This window comes from Cladophialophora psammophila (genome assembly GCF_000585535.1).
Source record: "Cladophialophora psammophila CBS 110553 chromosome Unknown aczJe-supercont1.17, whole genome shotgun sequence".
NCBI lineage: Eukaryota > Fungi > Ascomycota > Eurotiomycetes > Chaetothyriales > Herpotrichiellaceae > Cladophialophora > Cladophialophora psammophila.
In genome coordinates, this window is record NW_006912938.1 from 346511 (window position 1) to 364087 (window position 17577).

Here is a 17577-nt window from a genome sequence, read left to right on the forward strand (position 1 = left end):
GATTCAACAAGAGATACACAATGGCAGGGCCGGTCAATTGTGCGGTCCCAGCAACGGCAACCCGAGACAAGAACAAGCAATGTGTGATTCCACGCTGCAAGGCCAACAGGCTGCACGGAAGCCTCGCATGCCGCACGTACGCCAGGTTGGGATGGAGGGAGAGAAGCTGGCTGATGGTTATAAAGGCGAGACCAGGCGCTCCTGCTTCCTCCTGGCAGACATACACCAAGCACCACAGTTCTGGTCAGCCTGAAGAGCAGACAAAACTCCCACATCCAGCGCAATGTTCGGCCTGTTCTCAAAGAAGGTGCCGGCGGAAAGTCCGTTCTCCCTTCTTACGCGGATCTTGGACAGCGAAGCAGTAGGTGGCCCGATCCCGTCTTGGATGTCCTCCCTTCTAACCATGGATGCTGCAGCACATGAACCTCCTTCTGTCGATGCCACCGGCCTCCCTGACGTCAGAACAACGAACTGCCCTCCTCCAGCTGAGTCGCCACTTCTACTTGACAGCCGCCGAGACAGAGACCGACCCAGGCGCGGACTCTCCGGTGCAGGAAGCCGATGGGCACGAACACGAAAGAGGTGGGGATGCAGAGGACCGACAGATGAAGGAGGGGTCAGAAGAGGCGGAGGAGGGCGACCACGAGGCAGAAAGCAGTGTTCCAGAAGAAACTGATCCCTCCCCTGGCGGGACAAGGACGGAGAACACGGCCGCGCGCTCCGCCCGCCTACACAGCCTCCCCTTGAGACCGCGAACCCGTCCGAGAGCTGGTGCTTCTCAGGCTCCAAGCAATGGTCTGGGCAAGCGGTCCCGAGAACTGGTGTCCCTCAGCGGTTCTGAAGACGAGTCCGAAAGCGACGACGAAGAGGCTCCCCAGGCGAGCATTCAGCGGTCTCGCAGCCACCGCGACGGACCCTCCTCCAAACGTCCTCGTGTGGCCCCGCCAACCCCAACTCAAGCAAACAGCCCCTGGTCACGGTTTCTGAAACTCAAGCCCGCCGACCTCCAGCTGTCGCAAGCTGTCCAAGAGCACCTCGACGAATACGGCGATGATGCTGCCGCGTTCTTGCTCGACACCGACGAGTGCCGGGGCGAACTCAGCACTGGAATGAGCTCGGCAGAGCGTGGCAATGCGTTTAGCTCCCGCTACGCATATACCTTGAGCCTGCGGGACCGTCGTGAAAAAGACACCGTCCGCTGGGGTTTCGTGATGATCATGTACTTTGACCTGGTGAAGCTGGTCCGTCCTTCTGGCACCGGTCGGGTGGGGCGAAACATGCTTAGAGACCTTCAGGAGTACCTCGGTGCCGTCTTGGAGTACGAGGGTATTGACACCAACGTGGCGTTGGCGGATGTGAACGAGTGGAGCATCCACGGCAGCAAGCTGAGTGCCCTCTGCGAAGCGTTTGGTCCAGGCTGTCTGTTCTTTCTTGACGGTCATTTGACCCCGGATTTGTGAGTTGACTTCTCCCACCCTGACCTCCCCACGCCACTGATCCAGACACAGCTTGAAGAACAAGTACACAGCGACGGGGAAAGCTCACGAAGAAGCATTCGCCCACCTCCACGGGATCGGCCTGGCGAGCAAGGTCGCGGAGTCGAGGGTCAACCAACTGGCGGCCAACATTCGGGCCTTGCTCATCCAACCGTTTCAACAACTGCGCAGCGACCTTCAGTCCCACAGTCCGAGGCGGCGCGGCAGTTCTTCCAGCCATCTGACTCAAACCACAAATTCAAGTGGCTTCACCGCGCAAGGTTCTGATGGAGGGAGCTCGTCTGTTTCCAGCGTCATGACGGACGGGGAACACATCAATGCCTGGGCACGAGAATGTTCAGCGGCCGCGGTGGAATCAGAGAGTCCGTCGTGAAGAACTACCTGGCAGAACGTGGGGGGGGGGGGGACTTGTAGGGCACTGTGACAATCGCGGAGTCCGCCTCTCGACAGGGGGGGGGATGGAAGGACGATGGACTCCATGTCCATGACCGTCGGATTTGGAGGTATTCCAACACCCTCAACGAGACAGGAGCAGGTTTGAAGATGGGCACAGTCAGGTGCAGGCATATTCGGAGGGCGGGGCAGCGTGCGAATGCGGAGAATGGAAACAGGCCGTCGTGGGACCAATTATGATAGAACAGGTAGGCGTGCCGGCAGCGGAGATCATAGACACATCTGATTTTGCATTTTTTCGACCCCTCAACTTCCCGCCCACCCCAGAGCAGACAATTTGAAAGGCCCCCTAGGTGGCATGCCGATCCATCAAGACTTTGGCCCTGTTGGCCGAACGTGTTGGACGGATAACGCCCGGCCCTGGTTGCTGTTTGCACTGCGGAACTCCCATGGAAAGGGTGCCATGCCGAGACAGATCGCTCTGGCAATCAACTCAATCAACCGCGACAGGACCCTCCCCAGTCCACCAGAATGCACCACGCGGCGCCCTGCCCGCCCCAATCTGCGACCCGGATTCTCCTCCTCCCCTCCACCTCAACCTGTCCCCGGGATGACCACCCCCGCCGTCGGCCCTGGAGGCCGTGGGCCAATCTCGTCCGGCACCTTCATCATTTCGGACCGAGCCTCAGCCCGACCGCGTCTTGGCCTGCAAGTTGGTGCGAACGGTACGTGGTGGTGGCTGTAAGTTCCGCTCCGCTCTCCGTCTCTTTGGGGGCTTCTCCACAGTCTCACATTCGTCATCAGTGACCACGCCCTGATCTCCTCCTCAGCAAGAAAGAAAGCACCAGAGGTCGTGGATGGACATACCTTTCTCTTTTTTGTGATCTTGGCTGGAGGGGTTGCGTTGCTGGCACTTTTGCTGGCCTTGCTGGGGGTGGCAGGTCCGTTCTTGGTTCGCCGTCTTCCGCTGCCCTTGGGGGGGCGTTTGACCAAAGGAGGATTGTAGCTCTCCCACGACGCAGTCTTCCAATTCTCCAAGTCCTCATCCGAGAGCGCGAGGCCCTTTCCCCATGTTCCATCATCGGTTAACGGTTTGCCAGGTCCCCACGGGCCGGTCTCGCTGTCGTCTAAAAAAAAACCAAAAAAAAAAAAACCAGTCAGTCCAGCCCATCAGTGTCCGAAATACCTTACAAATGGGCAGGTCTTGCCATCCCTGCGTCAAGAGGGGGCTTGCTTCGTCGGTTGCCAACTGCTGAGGCAGCAGGCGATGTCCTGGAATCTCCAAGGCACCGCGCACCGCAGGAACAGTCGAGGGTTGTGCATTGCTGAGTTTCTCCCGCCGGCCGGCAACTTGGTCTGCCCCGGCACGAACACCTCTCTTCCTCGTCTTGGGGTTGTTGTTTGGCGATGCTGCCGATACGCCCTCGGAGTCAGACCGCATGGCCCCACGCCCAGCTGTTTGATCGTTCATGGTTGTTGAATCGGTTGAGAAGATGATGCTGGGGCCATGACGTCCCCATATATATGCCGGATCATGGCGGGAGAGGCAGCACGACGGAGCAGCACCAACTGCCCTGGGCAGTCGGCCGGCACGGGGGCCTGCCTTGATGGTGAAGATGGCGTGTGCCGCAAGGAGACGTAATCAGCAGCAGGAAACAGTCACGCGAATGTCCAGCCCAACGTAACACAATGAGGCTCCTGACAATGGTTCCGCACCGAATGGCAGCCGTGAAGGTCACTGCCTGGGCAGTCATACCGGTACGCCACCGTCCTCGCTTTCATCGCTACTGCTACATTCCCCACTGGATGACTCATCAAAGGGCTCCTCCTCTCTGCGGTGGAACGACCCCCCCTCCAGCAGCAAGATGTACTCCTCCAGGACGGCGCGCTGAGTCTGGACGTATTCTTGCACCGAGATCTTCGTGCCCAAGCCCGTTTTCTCGTCGCCCAGGAACACGTCCTGGCGATCAAGTGGCTGCCGAAACACCCGCAGCAAGGTCGCCTCCAGGTCACGCCTCGCGGTCCGGTAGACAAAGAGAGGCTCGCCATTGTTCAGCGTGAGCCACGTCGCGCGTCTGGATGTTCGCCAAGGCTCTTGCTTCAACTGCTCGTCGTTCAGTCTCCGTCGGCTTTCAGTGTCCAACGCTTCAGAAGGCAGGACAAAGTAGTCGTGCGGAGGTCCGTCGAGATCGTCCGGCACGGGGTTCAGGATGAAGATGGATTTGGACCTGCCGTGAGTCGCATGAAAGAACGAGGACGGTCTCCTCTTGTCATGAAGTCGAAATTGGAGCATGTCGACCTGGGCAAAGTTCAGGTAGATCATCGGGGTGTCGGGATGCAGGTCCACAATGCTGCTGGCTCGTCCAAGCGCGAAGACATGTGTCGCTGAAGGATGGCGGCCGAGCTCGTAGACGGCATAGTTTTCGCTGCGCCTTGTCAGCACGGGAGCACGGGGGGCCGCGGCGGCGCAACAAGGAGCTCACCTTTCTGCACAAAGACGGTTTAGTAGAGCCGCCTGTCGTGAAGGGTACATGCGCCGTTCAAAGAGGGTCCCGCAGCCGTCACGTGCCTCCTCGCTCTCCTGACGGCCGGGCGCCGACGGAGGAGAGTCACGCACGGCGGCCCTACCGCCAAGCACCGCGGAACCTTCCGCCGCCCCGCCCTCGCCGGCGGGCGGGGTGGGGGGGACGCCCATCCTGGTCCGCGCCTCGAATCGTCCGTCTTGTCGATATCGGTCGAAAATGGCGATCATCCCGTGCGCGAGCCGCTTCCGAGCGTGGTCGCCGGCCTGCCGGTTCGTCAGACCCTCGATATCTCGAAGAGTGTGCTGCTCGAGGAACTCCTTCGTGAATCTTGCGGCGCGGGTGACGCTCGGCGGTCCTTGGAACCAATCACGAGGCAGGTCGTCGCGAGAGATGAGTATCGCCTTCCCTTCCCGGCTTGCGGTACTCAGCAAGAAATCCCAGGGGGTGAAAGCGTGGAAGATGCCTTGCCCTGAACGACCGTGCCAGTACTCGGCGTCATGTTCGATGGTGCGGCTGTCGGGGAAGCGAAGGAGCTGCCGCTTCACCTCAATCATCGCCCGGGTCCTCGACGGCATGTGCGTCACAACAAGATCTCCGCTGGACGCACGGACGCACGGCGGGGCAATCCGGTATTCGCCTCCGTGGCTCCGAAATGCACATCTCAGCGACTCGAGAAAGGCGTGGTCCGTCAGGAGCGACTGCTCGGGGGGTAGCAGCACCCGCGGGCTCACCAGGGGTGGCCGTGGACAGTTGTCGAAAACGATGTCGTTGTAGGGGTTCTTCCTGCGGACTTGGGGTCAGCACCACACGAGCACGCGCAGGGCGAGCGGGAGACCTGGCTTACCACCGCGCAACTGTCCCGGCGGCGAACCGGCGAAGCTGTCCCATCGCACGGCCCACGAATTCCATCGGCATCACAAAGGGACTCCACTCCAGGGGAAACGGCTCAACACCCTCGCCGAAGTAGGGGATCTTGCGGCCGGTGAAGGACCGTGATTCCGTCTCCCCGTGCGCCTGTCGGCCGCTTTTGTTCAGATAGTACAAAGGGATCACAGCAACCAGCTGTGGCGCCAGCAGACTGTGCACGATGACGGCTGCACATTGCTGCCTCTGCTGGGGGGAACAATTGATCATGTAGTAGTAACAACCGCCGGTTTTGGCCATCTGACCGAGGGACATCGCCATGACCTTGAAGTCAACCGCCGCGATCTTTTTTCCTGCCTCGAGAGCCCTGGCGAGGCGCTCCTTGGGGTCCGTGGGAAGCAATGTCTGCCCTGCCACAAGCAATCCAGCATCGGCCACAGCCCCTTCAGCTGCTCGCACGAAACATGGGTCGTCGCTTTGCAGCAACACGCTACAGTCCGCTTCAAAGATGGCTGCATTGGAGAGGGTGATTCTCATCATGTGGCTCGCGACCAGGTCCGGGAGGCTCTCTGGGATTGCTGTCATGGTCGCGACGAAGACCGCCCGAGAGTTAGTGTTGACAGCGTGCCCAAGCTGCGAGGCCGCCAGGGGGGAAGGAACTCAAGTGTCAGGAAGACGTCCAACACGTCTGTCCCGCCTGCGAATGACTTCAGGAAGTGTTGACCAGGTCGTGGGAGAGCAGTCCACCCGGGCGATGAAGTATTCCCGCACGGCGTGCACGGAGCCTGGCGGTCCACAGGGCCTCCAGCCTCCCACGGACGAGTCCGGATGCGCCCTTTTGGTGGAGAACGGATACTCGTCAGGGGCGCTCGCTCGTGTCTCCTCTGCCAGCGCACGTGTCTCGTTTGTGTTACAGGCCGGCAGGCAGTGAGCTTCCAGCCCGGTTCCGTCGCCACTAGCTGGTAGCACAAAGGAGACGCGCGTGTGCGGGGCCGTGTGACGGCAAGTGCGGCAAGGCCGTCCGCATGCCTGGCCGCGGACAGTCCCGGCGGAGCAGCAGAAGTGGCGGAGAGGAAATGATATTTCCCTTGGGCCCCCGCCAGACTGTCGAGCGTGTCTACCGCACACACCACCCACGGCCGCCCTTCCCGCGCGAGAATGGCACGCAACATCCTGGACAAGCTCGACGAACACCGGTTGCAAAAAATGGGAGCGACCGTGAAATTCTACCACGAAGACGACGACGGGAACATCCGTCCCCGGAAAGCTTGGGTGTCGGTGGGCGCGGACCAATACAACAACCACCTCGACAGCGGGGCACGCGTGGCTCTGGCTTTGACGGAACTGTGCTGCCAGCGGGCGATGGGCAAGGTGAGCTCTCGGTCAGCCCCTCTCGGGCGCGTGTGCGCGGCCTAACTGCCGTCAGGTCTTCGTGTTCCAACTCCACCCCGGACGGGCCAAGACGAGGGGCGAACCCGAAAACTTCCACGCGTACAAAGCCTGGAAGGCGATTCCGGAGTTGTTCTACCTCCCGCACGTGTGGACCGAGTCGGAGCGGACCGAGTGGGACCTCTTGACGCCCCGGGCGCGTCTACACCGCCTGCTCAGCGCGTACGGGTGGGTCGACGGGGCCATCCCCATTCTCCCATTCGACGTGGAAGTCCAGGACGTCCGGTTGGAAAAGCCTCAGCTCGATGGCCTCAGCGGAGCACCCGTCACGGTGTACCTCAGTCCAAAACCGTACGTCGGCCTCTCGCGGAAGATGCACGAGCTCTGTGAGAGACAGTTCCGGCGCGAGGGGGGCAGGGACTGGCCGCAACGAGTGGTGTGGAAGGCCTCCAAGTCGGCATGGGACGATTTTGACCGCCTCTGGAGCGTCCAAGGGGGCCAGGGTATTTTGGAGGCGCTGGACACGTTTTACAGGGAGGGGTCGCCCGACGGGGAGGAGTGTATCACGACGTACGGCATCCTGACTGAGAGGCTGTGCGCGGCGGCCCACGAGGCTGCGACCAAGCGAGGCGAGGCCGCGGGCGAGGCAGAGCAGGGACCCGTGGCGGTCTAGTCGAACGTGGGACGGGGCCGGTTGAGAATCCCGCCGACGAGTCGCAGGTCGAAGGTCAGCAGCGTCCGTTTGGCGGAGAAGGTCGGATCTTCACGGTTAGAGAGAGGCGAGAGGGGGACACCGCGATGGCCAGGAATGGGCGGTAAGGGGTCAATCCATGGCTCGCGAGTGTAGCTATCTGTTTGTTGGTGGGCGGTCCTTGAGGGAGCATCGTCTCGGTCCTCAGACTCGATATCGGGGCTGCGCCCTGATTGGCTAGGCCAGGAGCTAAAGCGCCGGCCAATCACAACCCAGAGAGGCAGTGGCTAGGGCAACAAACGCCTAGCACGGCGGCGGCATTGAAGAGCTGGACAGGACCGATAAAACACTCAGGAATTACGTAGACGGCACCAAAAAGCCATGGGATTCATGGTACTCTGTTCAATCTGCAAAGAATGGCACACTGCCCGCACTGTAAACCGTTCTGCACTCCCCCTACCAGCCCATTTTTGGTTTGACATGTGACTAGACAACTCTCCCCCCTGCTACCCCTCTGCCAGCCCAGCACAGCCACTTTGCCTTGTTACACTATAATCACGACAGTGAATAAATCACTTCTTGTTAGACATAGCCTTGGGAGGGCTTCACGGGAAGCGTGGGAACACCCAATAAAGACAACTCAACCGAGGACGTCCCGCCTCAAAGGGTAAAGGCAAAAAGTCACGTGATATCTAGATTAGGAAGGAGCTGGCGTGTTAGTGTGTTGGTATTATGGAGCAGACCAACAGACCACCATACCATTTTATATTGCCTCATTCGGAAGGCCCTCGCAAGTGTATAGCTACGCTCCTTCCCCCCTTCTATAGTTACACTCTCTCCGTGGCCAATTCATGCTACCCACTGAACTCTACCGTTCTCAGTAACAAGACTGTTCATACCTTGCGTTTCCCTCACCCAGTTCATACTGCCAAGGATCTGTTACCGAGGAGCCTGACCCCGTCAGGTAATACAGCAGCAGCCCTGACACTTTTTTCGTACAGTTATTAAACTTTAAAGATAGAGAGTTAGAGCTTTGCAAGTTGTTTTTTTTTCTTTTCTTAAATATCTTAGGAATTATGAGAGATGTTCAAAGTCAAAATAACCAGATCTATGAAGAATCGAATTTAGAATAATGTATATTAGAAAGCTGTGTTATTTCGACTCATCGTTCGATAGTTATTTCAAGAAAGGAGTGAATGTTAATCTGATATATGGACCACGAACGCTTTTCTCCCCCAAACCACGTGTTGGCGCTCAGACTCTTCTCGCGAAGGTGTTTTGCCCTGCCCACTCGAGGTAGTTGAGCCGATGAGTCTGAGAACTGAGACAAGGAAGAGCAGATGAAATGGTCCTCGGCACACCTTCCCGGCTCTGAGGCTCGCAGCCGCACCTTCCCTGGCACACCTTCCCCCCCGCAGCGCCTCACGTGTGACAGAAGGTCCCGTGGGACGTCAGGAGGCCCCAGACAGGATGCGGGCTGCAGGGCGCCGTCTCGGTCGGTAGAACAACGACAACACAGAACCATCAGGGGAGAGTGGCGGCGCCGGACGGCGTGTTCAAATACATGTCCTCCCCCCTCGCGCGGCCCTCCCGCGGCCTGAAGTGGATTGATGCCTCACCCCCCCTCTCCTTCCCGAGACCGCCAGAAACATTGTTGACGTCCGCCAGGAGATGGTCCGCCACACTTTCGAGACAGCACGGGTCGGAGATCTGTCGACGTACGAAGGCCTGAACACCGCCCGAGGCAGAGCCAGGTTCATCGTCCTCGTCGTGGACTACATGACATACCTCAAGTCAGACCCGGCCGCGCGACCGGACTGGGACGAGACGGAGGGACGGCAGACGGCGAGCGCGTTTCTCAAGCTGATCAACAACGACCGCGCCTGGCCGTTCGCCCGACAAGTCGTCCGAGACTTCCAGAGCCCGGTGTGAGGGTAGTGTCTGCGGGCCGTGTGGAGCAGTGGCTGACGTGCTTCTAGGCAGGAGACCGACGGCGTGCCGTACCCTCTCAGATACATCTTGGAAGGCGTGGCTCCCCGCACAAGGCCGGCGGACCCGCCACCCCGGACGATGGACACGATCTTGCAGTACGAGAAGAGGCTGAAATGGCGGAACATCAGCGCCCGGCTGACCCACCTCACGTCCTTCCTCCCGGAGACTCAGCAGCGAGAGGAACTCGAAGGAGCTTTGGCCAAACTGGCGCAGCTCCAAAAGCTGTCGGGCGTGGACGTGGACACGCTGTCTCAAGCATAGCGGACGGCAACGGGGTGGGTGGTGCGTGACTGAGGTGGCGCAGGCCGCCAAGGCACTACTCTGTGCGCGGTCCACGTGGCCGAGGAACGTCTTGGCACTCACGCCCGTGCCATGATCCTTCCTCAGCCTCCTAGGCACGACACCGTGGATTGGCGAAGATGGAATGGGGGCCATGACAATGGAGAGCTGACAGAATGCATGTCGGAGTGACTTTGATTCAGGATCGCGTACGGGGGACGTACTCAACCCCCACCACTGAACCCCAACCGTGACGAACATGGTCCAGGGAGCCAATAGATCGGTCTTTTTTTTGGGGGTCTTTCTGCCTGATTCAAGTGATACCTCGCCCTCGGTTGAGGAAATCTCGTGACATCCAGGACAACGTCGGCCAGGATGGCTGTGACAGGAGAGGGTGCGTGGCTGGCGTCCTGACACCGGCCAAACGTCCCTCCTGTCCCCCAGCACTTCTGGGCTGGGGTTGCACGGGCACCTGCCATTCAGGGCGGAAATCGAGAACCCTTTCTGGACGGCGCGGGCGAGACGGCACCACCCCCCGAGAGGCGGCGGCGCCGAGGGGGAAAGGACCGAAGAGATGCTCAGGAAGAGGCAGGCGGGATCAAAAAACCATAGACTCCTCCGTTCGAACCGTAAAGAATGACACACGGCCGGCACGGTGATTAAGCCCCCGGACCGCGCTGGTATGCTCACGCCGCCGTCCTGTGCCCGCTGTGACGGGTTTTTTCATGCTCAGTCGTGCATCCTGCCTTGAAGCCTGCGTCCACAGCCCAAATGATGCGGGTCCTTTGGGGGCCCAGCCACGTCGCCTTGCTCCAGTCCCAACAGGAGGAACTCGCTGAAAGGACAGCGGCCGAGAACACCTGGCAGGACAGATGAATTGTTGACAGGGCCTCGAGAGAGCCACTTACCTCAACACCGTTGCTCTCGCTGATCTGTGATAGGATGGCGACGGAATAGGAGGTTTCAGGAATGCTCTTCAGATTACAGGCCAAAGTGTATGTAAACAGGCAGAGTCTCTCTGAATAGCCAGGGGGACAGAACACAATCAAGCAGATAGATCCACAACTGTTCTGTGTACAACATGAATGGTCGGCGTTGCGGTAATCAAGTGGTCAGATCTGTGGGGACCAGTGATGACCGGGGGGCTCGGCGAAGAATGACCATAGTCCACGCAGCTGATCCCTCCCCGTTGCTCCCAATCGTCGTTTCAACATCATCTCGAGCTCACAGTCTCCTCGGCGGGACACCACGACGATACGCACGGTTTGCAACCATGCTGCCACTCTGACAGTGGATGGATTGATCTGCCATCTCGTCACGGGGGAGAGGGGCCGAAGATCTCGCCGCGTGACAAGTGTTGCCGAGCATTGCGCGACCGTGGTTGAGACCTCACGACGTGAACAGCGCCCAACGGACGTTGCGTGCCTGCCCGCGCTGTAATGGAGTTGTACAACGACACCCGAGCGCTCTTGGACTCGCTCGGCTGCCACTACGTCTGTCTCTTGGGTAGCACCAAATTGTGGCCGTAGACTAGAGCATCTCGACAATTGCAGCGGGCGGCGTTGTCGCAAAATGTATGTCCTTGGGCGAATTGCGGCGGGTGTCCCGCTGGTGTTCGTCAACCCCCAAAGAGCGATGATGTGGTGGTGGTGGTGGTCTGACCCCCAGGCTGTGCCCCTGTTCGTGGGGAGAGGCCGCGGCCAGGCGATCTCATTGGCCAGCTGGCCTGACCACCTCAAAACTTCGAGGGCCACAAAGTGGCCCGCATCACGGCGAAACCGGGAGATAATTTGATGAACTGAGTGTCATTTTGAAGCCCGGGACGAGGCGAGTCGAATGGCACCATGTGCAGCGTCATCTGCCCCGTGGATGAAAAGTTGTCCGGGGGAGAAGACCCAGCGCTGGGGCATGTGCGCCCTTTGCTGTGGGCTTGGCGCTTAGTCATCACTGTCTAGGGGCAAATTAAGCTTAGAAACCACGTGACGTGCTCAACTCCACTCGTTTTCTCAATTCTGATATACCCAATGTTCAAACTTTTAGCAACAAATCAACCCACCAACACTACAAAAACCTCACGCGCAATTGGTCTAGTGGTATGATTCTCGCTTAGGGCTCACTCTAAGTTAAATGCGAGAGGCCCCAGGTTCGAACCCTGGATTGCGCCCATGTTTTTGCCCTTTTTCAAGCTCTTGATTTTTTCATTTTTTTTTTTTTTCAAATTGAGAGACAGATGTGTGTCCAGACGCTGTGAAGCTGAGCAAAGTGAGTATGAAGCTCTGAGTCAGGGTCAGTTATTTTCAAAAGCGACACGGCGAGCGGTCTGGCTGAGTCCCACGTGAGCTCCTAGCAGCCCATTTCTTGTCTTTTCTCCGGGGGCTCGACCACCTGCAGACACAGGGTGCCAAGGCGCTTGGTCTAAGTAGCCGACGAGGCCTATCCCGTACTTGCCAGTACCTGTAGCCAGCTCGCCAGGCGGCGGGCGATATTAGGCGGCTCCTACATATCTGCCTCGCTTCCCATATTGCTCGTGTGCACCCTATGTGAAGATCAAAGCTGTTCTTCTCCATTTCTCGGCAGTCGAGCAATTGCTGTTCTAGTCAGTGTATACAAGGATATCCTCTCTTTCCACCTGCGTACTCTCATTTTCTTCACCCGGTCAGGTAGGTTCGATATGACACTTACCTGTGCGGCCCAGTAACATGTTGCAGGCTTACGAATTAAGTTGAAGCGTTGCGTTACACGTTACATGTCGTGCGTTCGAGGACATGGTTGGTGACATTTTCAGCAACCTCGAGCGTTCAAAGGAGCTGCTCTATTCTTCAGCAAGCATTGCGCATTATCAAGCTACCCAAGAAGCACGGACGCCAGTTCGAGGCCATGTTCAAAACACAACAAGAGACAACACGTGTACCGAAAAGAGCTGTTGTACAGGCTTGGCTTAATCCTGCCAAGCGTCATGAATGGCACGAACAGCTTTGCGTTCTCAGACAATACTATCCGCAGGCGGCAAAGTGGATTTTCGACGGGCCCTGTTGGAAAAACCGGCTCAACAATGAAGAGAAAAATGGGAGCATTCTCTAGGTCTCGAAATCCCAGCGGCCGGTAAAGGACTCGGCCGCCAGTCTCGTTCAAACCGCATCGCTGACAGAAACAGGCGAGACCGTGGTCTTTAGTTCAATGGTCCAAGCGTTCATGAAACAGTCACAAAGGAACTCATAATTTGCGGTTGCATACGTTTACTGCAAATACCATGACTGCCAGAGGAATAGCTTTGACAAGCTGGATCGCTCGTTGATGCATCAGCTCGTTGGCATCAAGGACATCTGCGGGGAAAATCTATTTGATGTTGCCGGAAATGGTACTGAGCGCACGGCAAGACAGACAGCAGGCGCTAACGACAAGAATCTAAGATGCCCTACAATGTTATGAAGAAGTGTTCATTGGATTTGACGGGCTCGATGATTGAGAGCAGGAACAGCAGGGACAAGTTTTGAAGCTGCTCAAAGAACTGCTCACGCTCCCTGCGACGAGTTCCGATTTACGTTTATTCCTCACAAGTCAGGCAGAGCGAGACACCGAGAAATTCAAGGCCTCTGTCTGCTATCATGTGAAGGTCGGACCCGAGCATCTTTCAGAGGATATTCTTTATTACGCAGGGGGGCGGGAGCACAGAATGATCCAGGTTTGATATGACAAGTCAACATATAGGGGATCTGAATAGGGCGGTTTCTCCAAGATGTGCCTGTGAGTTCAAGACGGTCTGTTTGCTCCTGACTGAGGACTAAGCTTGGAAAGGAATGTTTCTTTGGCGAGACTCATCTTGGACTTGTTTGAGAATGGTGCCACTCGCTTGCACTTCGATGAAGAATATGCTGGAAAAGAACGGCCCGTCGGTATCGACGAAGCGTAATTGTTGGCTCCCATGCCCAGGTTGTCGGCGTTCACTGATTTTCACGTTCAAGATATGGTCCGATATTGTTCCGGGTTAGAAAAAGAGAGACCGAATCCGGTCGTGCCCCGGGCAAAGCTGGTCCTGGAAATATTGAGCTGTGCGAAGCGAAAACGTTACGTCCATGAACTCCAGGGCGTGCTTCCGATGAATACCACGAGCCACCGAATCGATTTCAGCAGGGGAAGATACACGCAGCACTTCAAAGAGATCTGCTGGCCACTCGTGGAGTCGAACCCAGATGGGACGGCTGATTTAGCACACCAAACGGTCGAAGAGTAAGTTGCGTTGCTTTTGGTAGATCTCATTGATCTCCGCTGCAGCTATCTGGATCAATATCACTCGGAATACGTCAACCTTGCGTCTGCCGCCTTCCTCTCCGGCAAGATATGCACCTCTTACCTTTCGCTTGCTTTCTTTGCGTCCACACACGAGGACGAAAAGGTGGCCGAAGCTGCAAGAAGGGGAAGCTTTACTTTTGACAAATACGCTATCTTGCATTGGCTATCCCACGTCCGCTGCCTGGAGGAATGCCATATTTCAGAGCCTTGAATTAGTGAAGGCATGGGGAAAGACATCCAGGGAGTTTACAAAAATCTGTTCTCCTTTTGTGAATCGGCTATTGATGACGGAGAGGACGTCCAGCCTGTGGGGAGAACTAACCTCATACGTTGGCTAGAAAGGCTAGAAGCCGTGTATGAAGAACTCTCACCAAGTTATGGTAGGACATTTCGAAATCCCAATTAGGCCTCTTCGAAATACAACCATCGTAGCAGACGAAAGCTCACCAGTCGTGCGACAAATATCTAGGATTTAAGAGGCCATCGAGGCTACAATCTCTTTCCAAATGGCCCATGAAAAAGGAAGCCTTCTTCAAAGAAGCATACGGTCCTCGTCCGTATCAGCGTACAAGTCTCTCTTGCTCGCGGTTCTACGGCGGATTCCCCACACATCAAGAAAGAGATGCTCACCTTCGAGGGCACGAAAGACAGTTCTTGTGCCCCTTCCGAGGCTGCGACTTCCATTCTGTCAGCTTGCCGACCAAGAGAGCCCTTGACTCTCATCTGGACATACTCCACGTTGAGAGTATATCACCGCAGTTCTCAAATCTGAAGGACTGTTCGTGTTCGATTTGGGTTTCCTTTCAAAATATTATCAAGACTGGTGATGAAGACTTAGTTGGGGACATTTGCCTCGAAGCTACAAAGCGTCCAAAGCCATCGGGTCTCGTTGTTCGGGTCATTTTCAAAGGACACTTTAGCCAGCGCGTGCGTTACTTTACTATTTCCATGGTCTTGGTGATTTGCATCTTAAAGGTGTTGCAGGAGATAAGCTCGTCACAACACTTGCAGTGGCTGGCGAATTCAGTCTGATGCGCCAGATTCGTCCCCCCGTGCTGTGCCAATGGCTCAATTACAATTTGAGGCTGTGGCCAGCGTTTGACCAACTCAACGGTGGGAATGTGACCGCAAGAGATGCAGCAGATCGGAGGGTAAATGCTCCAGGACACTAAGCATGAGATTCCGGCTGCGTGGGAAGACTATGGCGAGTCTAACCCCGTGGATCTAACTCGAGTGTCTTCTCCCTCGGTTGTGGCCCTAAACGGCGTGTCAGAGCATCCGTCACCTCTTCCTTTTCTTGACCAGGATGGCCAGCATTTGCACGAAGGAGAAACCAGCGGGCCAAATGATGACTCCGACCAAGACAATGCGGTATCCTAGAGGCTCGCCAGGCCTGGTTTCTTCCCGAATAGCAACACGTCCGAGACGATGAGCGCCTCGTATGCGCCGCCAGATGCAGTGCAATGGACACCTACCTCGGCCCTTAGGGCAGATACCCATCCACCCTTTGTGACCTATGACCAGGATATACCAATGAACAGATCATACGGGACGGGTGATGATGTGCTTCTGTCTACTGGCATCGGCGAGGATCTGCCGAGCAACTATTTTCAAGACCCTGATTCCGACCTGTTCATGAATCCGTGGTAAGATACCTGAGGTTAGTGTGTGATACAGATGGAAATGGAACCGAGAACCACGAATTCAACCGAAGGCGATTACCGGCTCAACATCGCTCGACGGAGGCAGGCAGAATCAAGTAATATGCAGTCTGGCAACAACTACCCAAAGTACTACTACTACATTAACAAACCAAATCTCAAAACATCCAGTTCCCTGTACTCTCCGACCTCCGTTGAGCTTGCCTAATGGCTAAGACTGTGACTTGACGCTGCTTTCTGTGACATGCTCCTTGGGAGCCTTGGACTGTCCAGCATCGTTGGTCTTTGCCAGAGCAGCGTTCTTCGCAGGGGCTTTCTTGCCGGTTTTGGCTGCAGTGGCTTTGGGCTTGGTAACCTTCTTGGTCGTTGTAGTCGTAGCCTTAGCCTTTGTCTCCTTCTTTGAAGCAGCGCTCTTCTTGTTGGCTGACTTTTTGGGTGCGGCGGCGGCGGCTGTCTTCCCCTCAGCCTTCTTGGACGCGGGCTTCTTGGACGCGGTTGTCTTTTTCGCTGGCCCCTTGACCGTTTCGTCCTTCTGCCCCTGCTGCGTCTTCTTCTTGTTCTCCTCCTTTTCGTCGGCTGCGGTCTTCTTCGAAGCAGCGGTAGCCGCCCCCCCAAAACCCACGTGACTATTCACCTTGAGTGTGATCTCGGTTTTCTTCGCCCCCGCCTTCTCCTTTCGCGCGGTAGTTTTCCTCTTGGTCTCGGCGGTGGTGTTCTTCTTCGAGATTGCCTTCTTCTTTCCCTTAGTAGCGTCCTTCTTCGATCTAGTTTTGCTTGCCGCAGGAGCATTGTCCTCAGTGGTAGGACTTACATAGGCAGCTCCTAGCGCATCCTCCACGGCCTGCTTTATAGCACGCTTGGTCTTGTGTTTCGGAGAGTCAATAGGCGGTGCACCGCCGGCTTTGTTGTCGTCTCTAGCGGTCTTGGTACCGCTCCTCGTCTTTCTTCTATTCGGCATATCTTCTGGGTCAGGGGAATACCGCTCAGGAGGTTTCCGCGCGCGAGAAGGCCGTGAACTGGCGGCAGTAGCCGGTATAGGCTTTTGAAAATTTGCCTTTCGAGTCTTCGAGACTCCAGCAGCCTCGGCGGCAATACCTTGGAGGCTATTAGAGACGAACTTTGCCATTTCGAGGGCGGCTGCTGCACCAAGTCGACACTTCTTTCTCACGCTGCTGGGAGTGGATGGCGTAGACGGAGCATTTCGCTCGAATGCTTCTGGTTGTGTGTAGTCGGAATGCTGTGGGAGTTCGGCTGATCTATTTTTCTAGGGCGAGTTAGAATCGTGGGCGCCCATCAAACACAATGCCGCCGCATTGCAACGGACGTCGAGCCAAGGATATGCGCAGAGACTTGGACTTACACTCAACATTTTAGCCGATTGATCTTTTGTTCTTTCCCGAGATTCGATTAATGTATCCTGTGCAGCAACTTGTTTGCGATGGAATGGACTGGTGTAGGAAATGCCAGGTAAGGGACCCGTCCCCAGACGAAAGTTTGCCCTTTTGTGCCTGTCCTGGCATAGGTAGCCATGTACAAAGAAAGTGAAGCAGAAGAAAGGAGCCACAAGGCGTGATAACGCTTCCAGCAAGACACGAACAAAGCACTAGAGCGCCGCAAACGGCAGCCACGAAACAGGACACGCACCGACTGAGGTGGATGGCTTCGTTTGTAAAGCCTCGATAAAGGATACGATGCCCGCTCTTCTTGAAGATAGCAAATGGTTTGCGACCAAACTAGAGTGGTGGGAAAGTGATGGGTGATGAAAGAGGAATGCACAAGAAAATCGCCAAAGTTGGGAATTTCCCATGGAGAAGTTGAGGAATGCGCAATATAACATGGGAATTTTTCTGCACTCCTCATCCAGTCCGCTTCATATGCCGCGAGGCCAACCATCAATCTTGTCGCCTTTTTCCGACCATCACCTCGCCTTGTTCTGGTTCACCCATCGAAGGTTCGCAGGGTAGATGAATCCCTATAGTAAAAATCGTGTATTATTG

The 17577-nt window shown here is 56.5% G+C and overlaps 7 protein-coding genes across 7 annotated transcripts; 4 read left to right on the forward strand and 3 right to left on the reverse strand.

Moving 5' to 3' along the window:
• Window positions 1-283: 283 nt before the first annotated feature.
• Window positions 284-1869, forward strand: A1O5_09734 (uncharacterized protein; the record flags this gene model as incomplete). The annotated part of the gene is made up of 3 exons (XM_007750313.1): window positions 284-361; window positions 417-1456; window positions 1509-1869. The coding sequence occupies 3 exons, from the start codon at window positions 284-286 to the stop codon at window positions 1867-1869; spliced, it is 1479 nt and encodes a 492-aa protein (XP_007748503.1).
• A 705-nt stretch (window positions 1870-2574) lies between these two features.
• A1O5_09735 (uncharacterized protein) lies at window positions 2575-3360 on the reverse strand (the record flags this gene model as incomplete). The annotated part of the gene is made up of 3 exons (XM_007750314.1): window positions 2575-2703; window positions 2757-3016; window positions 3081-3360. The coding sequence occupies 3 exons, from the start codon at window positions 3358-3360 to the stop codon at window positions 2575-2577; spliced, it is 669 nt and encodes a 222-aa protein (XP_007748504.1).
• A 279-nt stretch (window positions 3361-3639) lies between these two features.
• On the reverse strand, window positions 3640-5863 carry A1O5_09736 (uncharacterized protein; the record flags this gene model as incomplete). Its single annotated transcript, XM_007750315.1, has 3 exons — window positions 3640-4315; window positions 4373-5197; window positions 5259-5863. 3 exons carry the CDS (start codon window positions 5861-5863, stop codon window positions 3640-3642), a joined length of 2106 nt encoding a protein of 701 aa, XP_007748505.1.
• A 573-nt stretch (window positions 5864-6436) lies between these two features.
• On the forward strand, window positions 6437-7340 carry A1O5_09737 (uncharacterized protein; the record flags this gene model as incomplete). Its single annotated transcript, XM_007750316.1, has 2 exons — window positions 6437-6649; window positions 6705-7340. The coding sequence occupies 2 exons, from the start codon at window positions 6437-6439 to the stop codon at window positions 7338-7340; spliced, it is 849 nt and encodes a 282-aa protein (XP_007748506.1).
• Window positions 7341-9029: 1689 nt separating this feature from the next.
• On the forward strand, window positions 9030-9290 carry A1O5_09738 (uncharacterized protein; the record flags this gene model as incomplete). Its single annotated transcript, XM_007750317.1, has 1 exon — window positions 9030-9290. One exon carries the CDS (start codon window positions 9030-9032, stop codon window positions 9288-9290), a length of 261 nt encoding a protein of 86 aa, XP_007748507.1.
• Window positions 9291-9428: 138 nt separating this feature from the next.
• On the forward strand, window positions 9429-9611 carry A1O5_09739 (uncharacterized protein; the record flags this gene model as incomplete). Its single annotated transcript, XM_007750318.1, has 1 exon — window positions 9429-9611. One exon carries the CDS (start codon window positions 9429-9431, stop codon window positions 9609-9611), a length of 183 nt encoding a protein of 60 aa, XP_007748508.1.
• Window positions 9612-15791: 6180 nt separating this feature from the next.
• A1O5_09741 (uncharacterized protein) lies at window positions 15792-16706 on the reverse strand (the record flags this gene model as incomplete). The annotated part of the gene is made up of 1 exon (XM_007750319.1): window positions 15792-16706. The coding sequence occupies one exon, from the start codon at window positions 16704-16706 to the stop codon at window positions 15792-15794; it is 915 nt and encodes a 304-aa protein (XP_007748509.1).
• Between the last annotated feature and the right edge of the window lie 871 nt (window positions 16707-17577).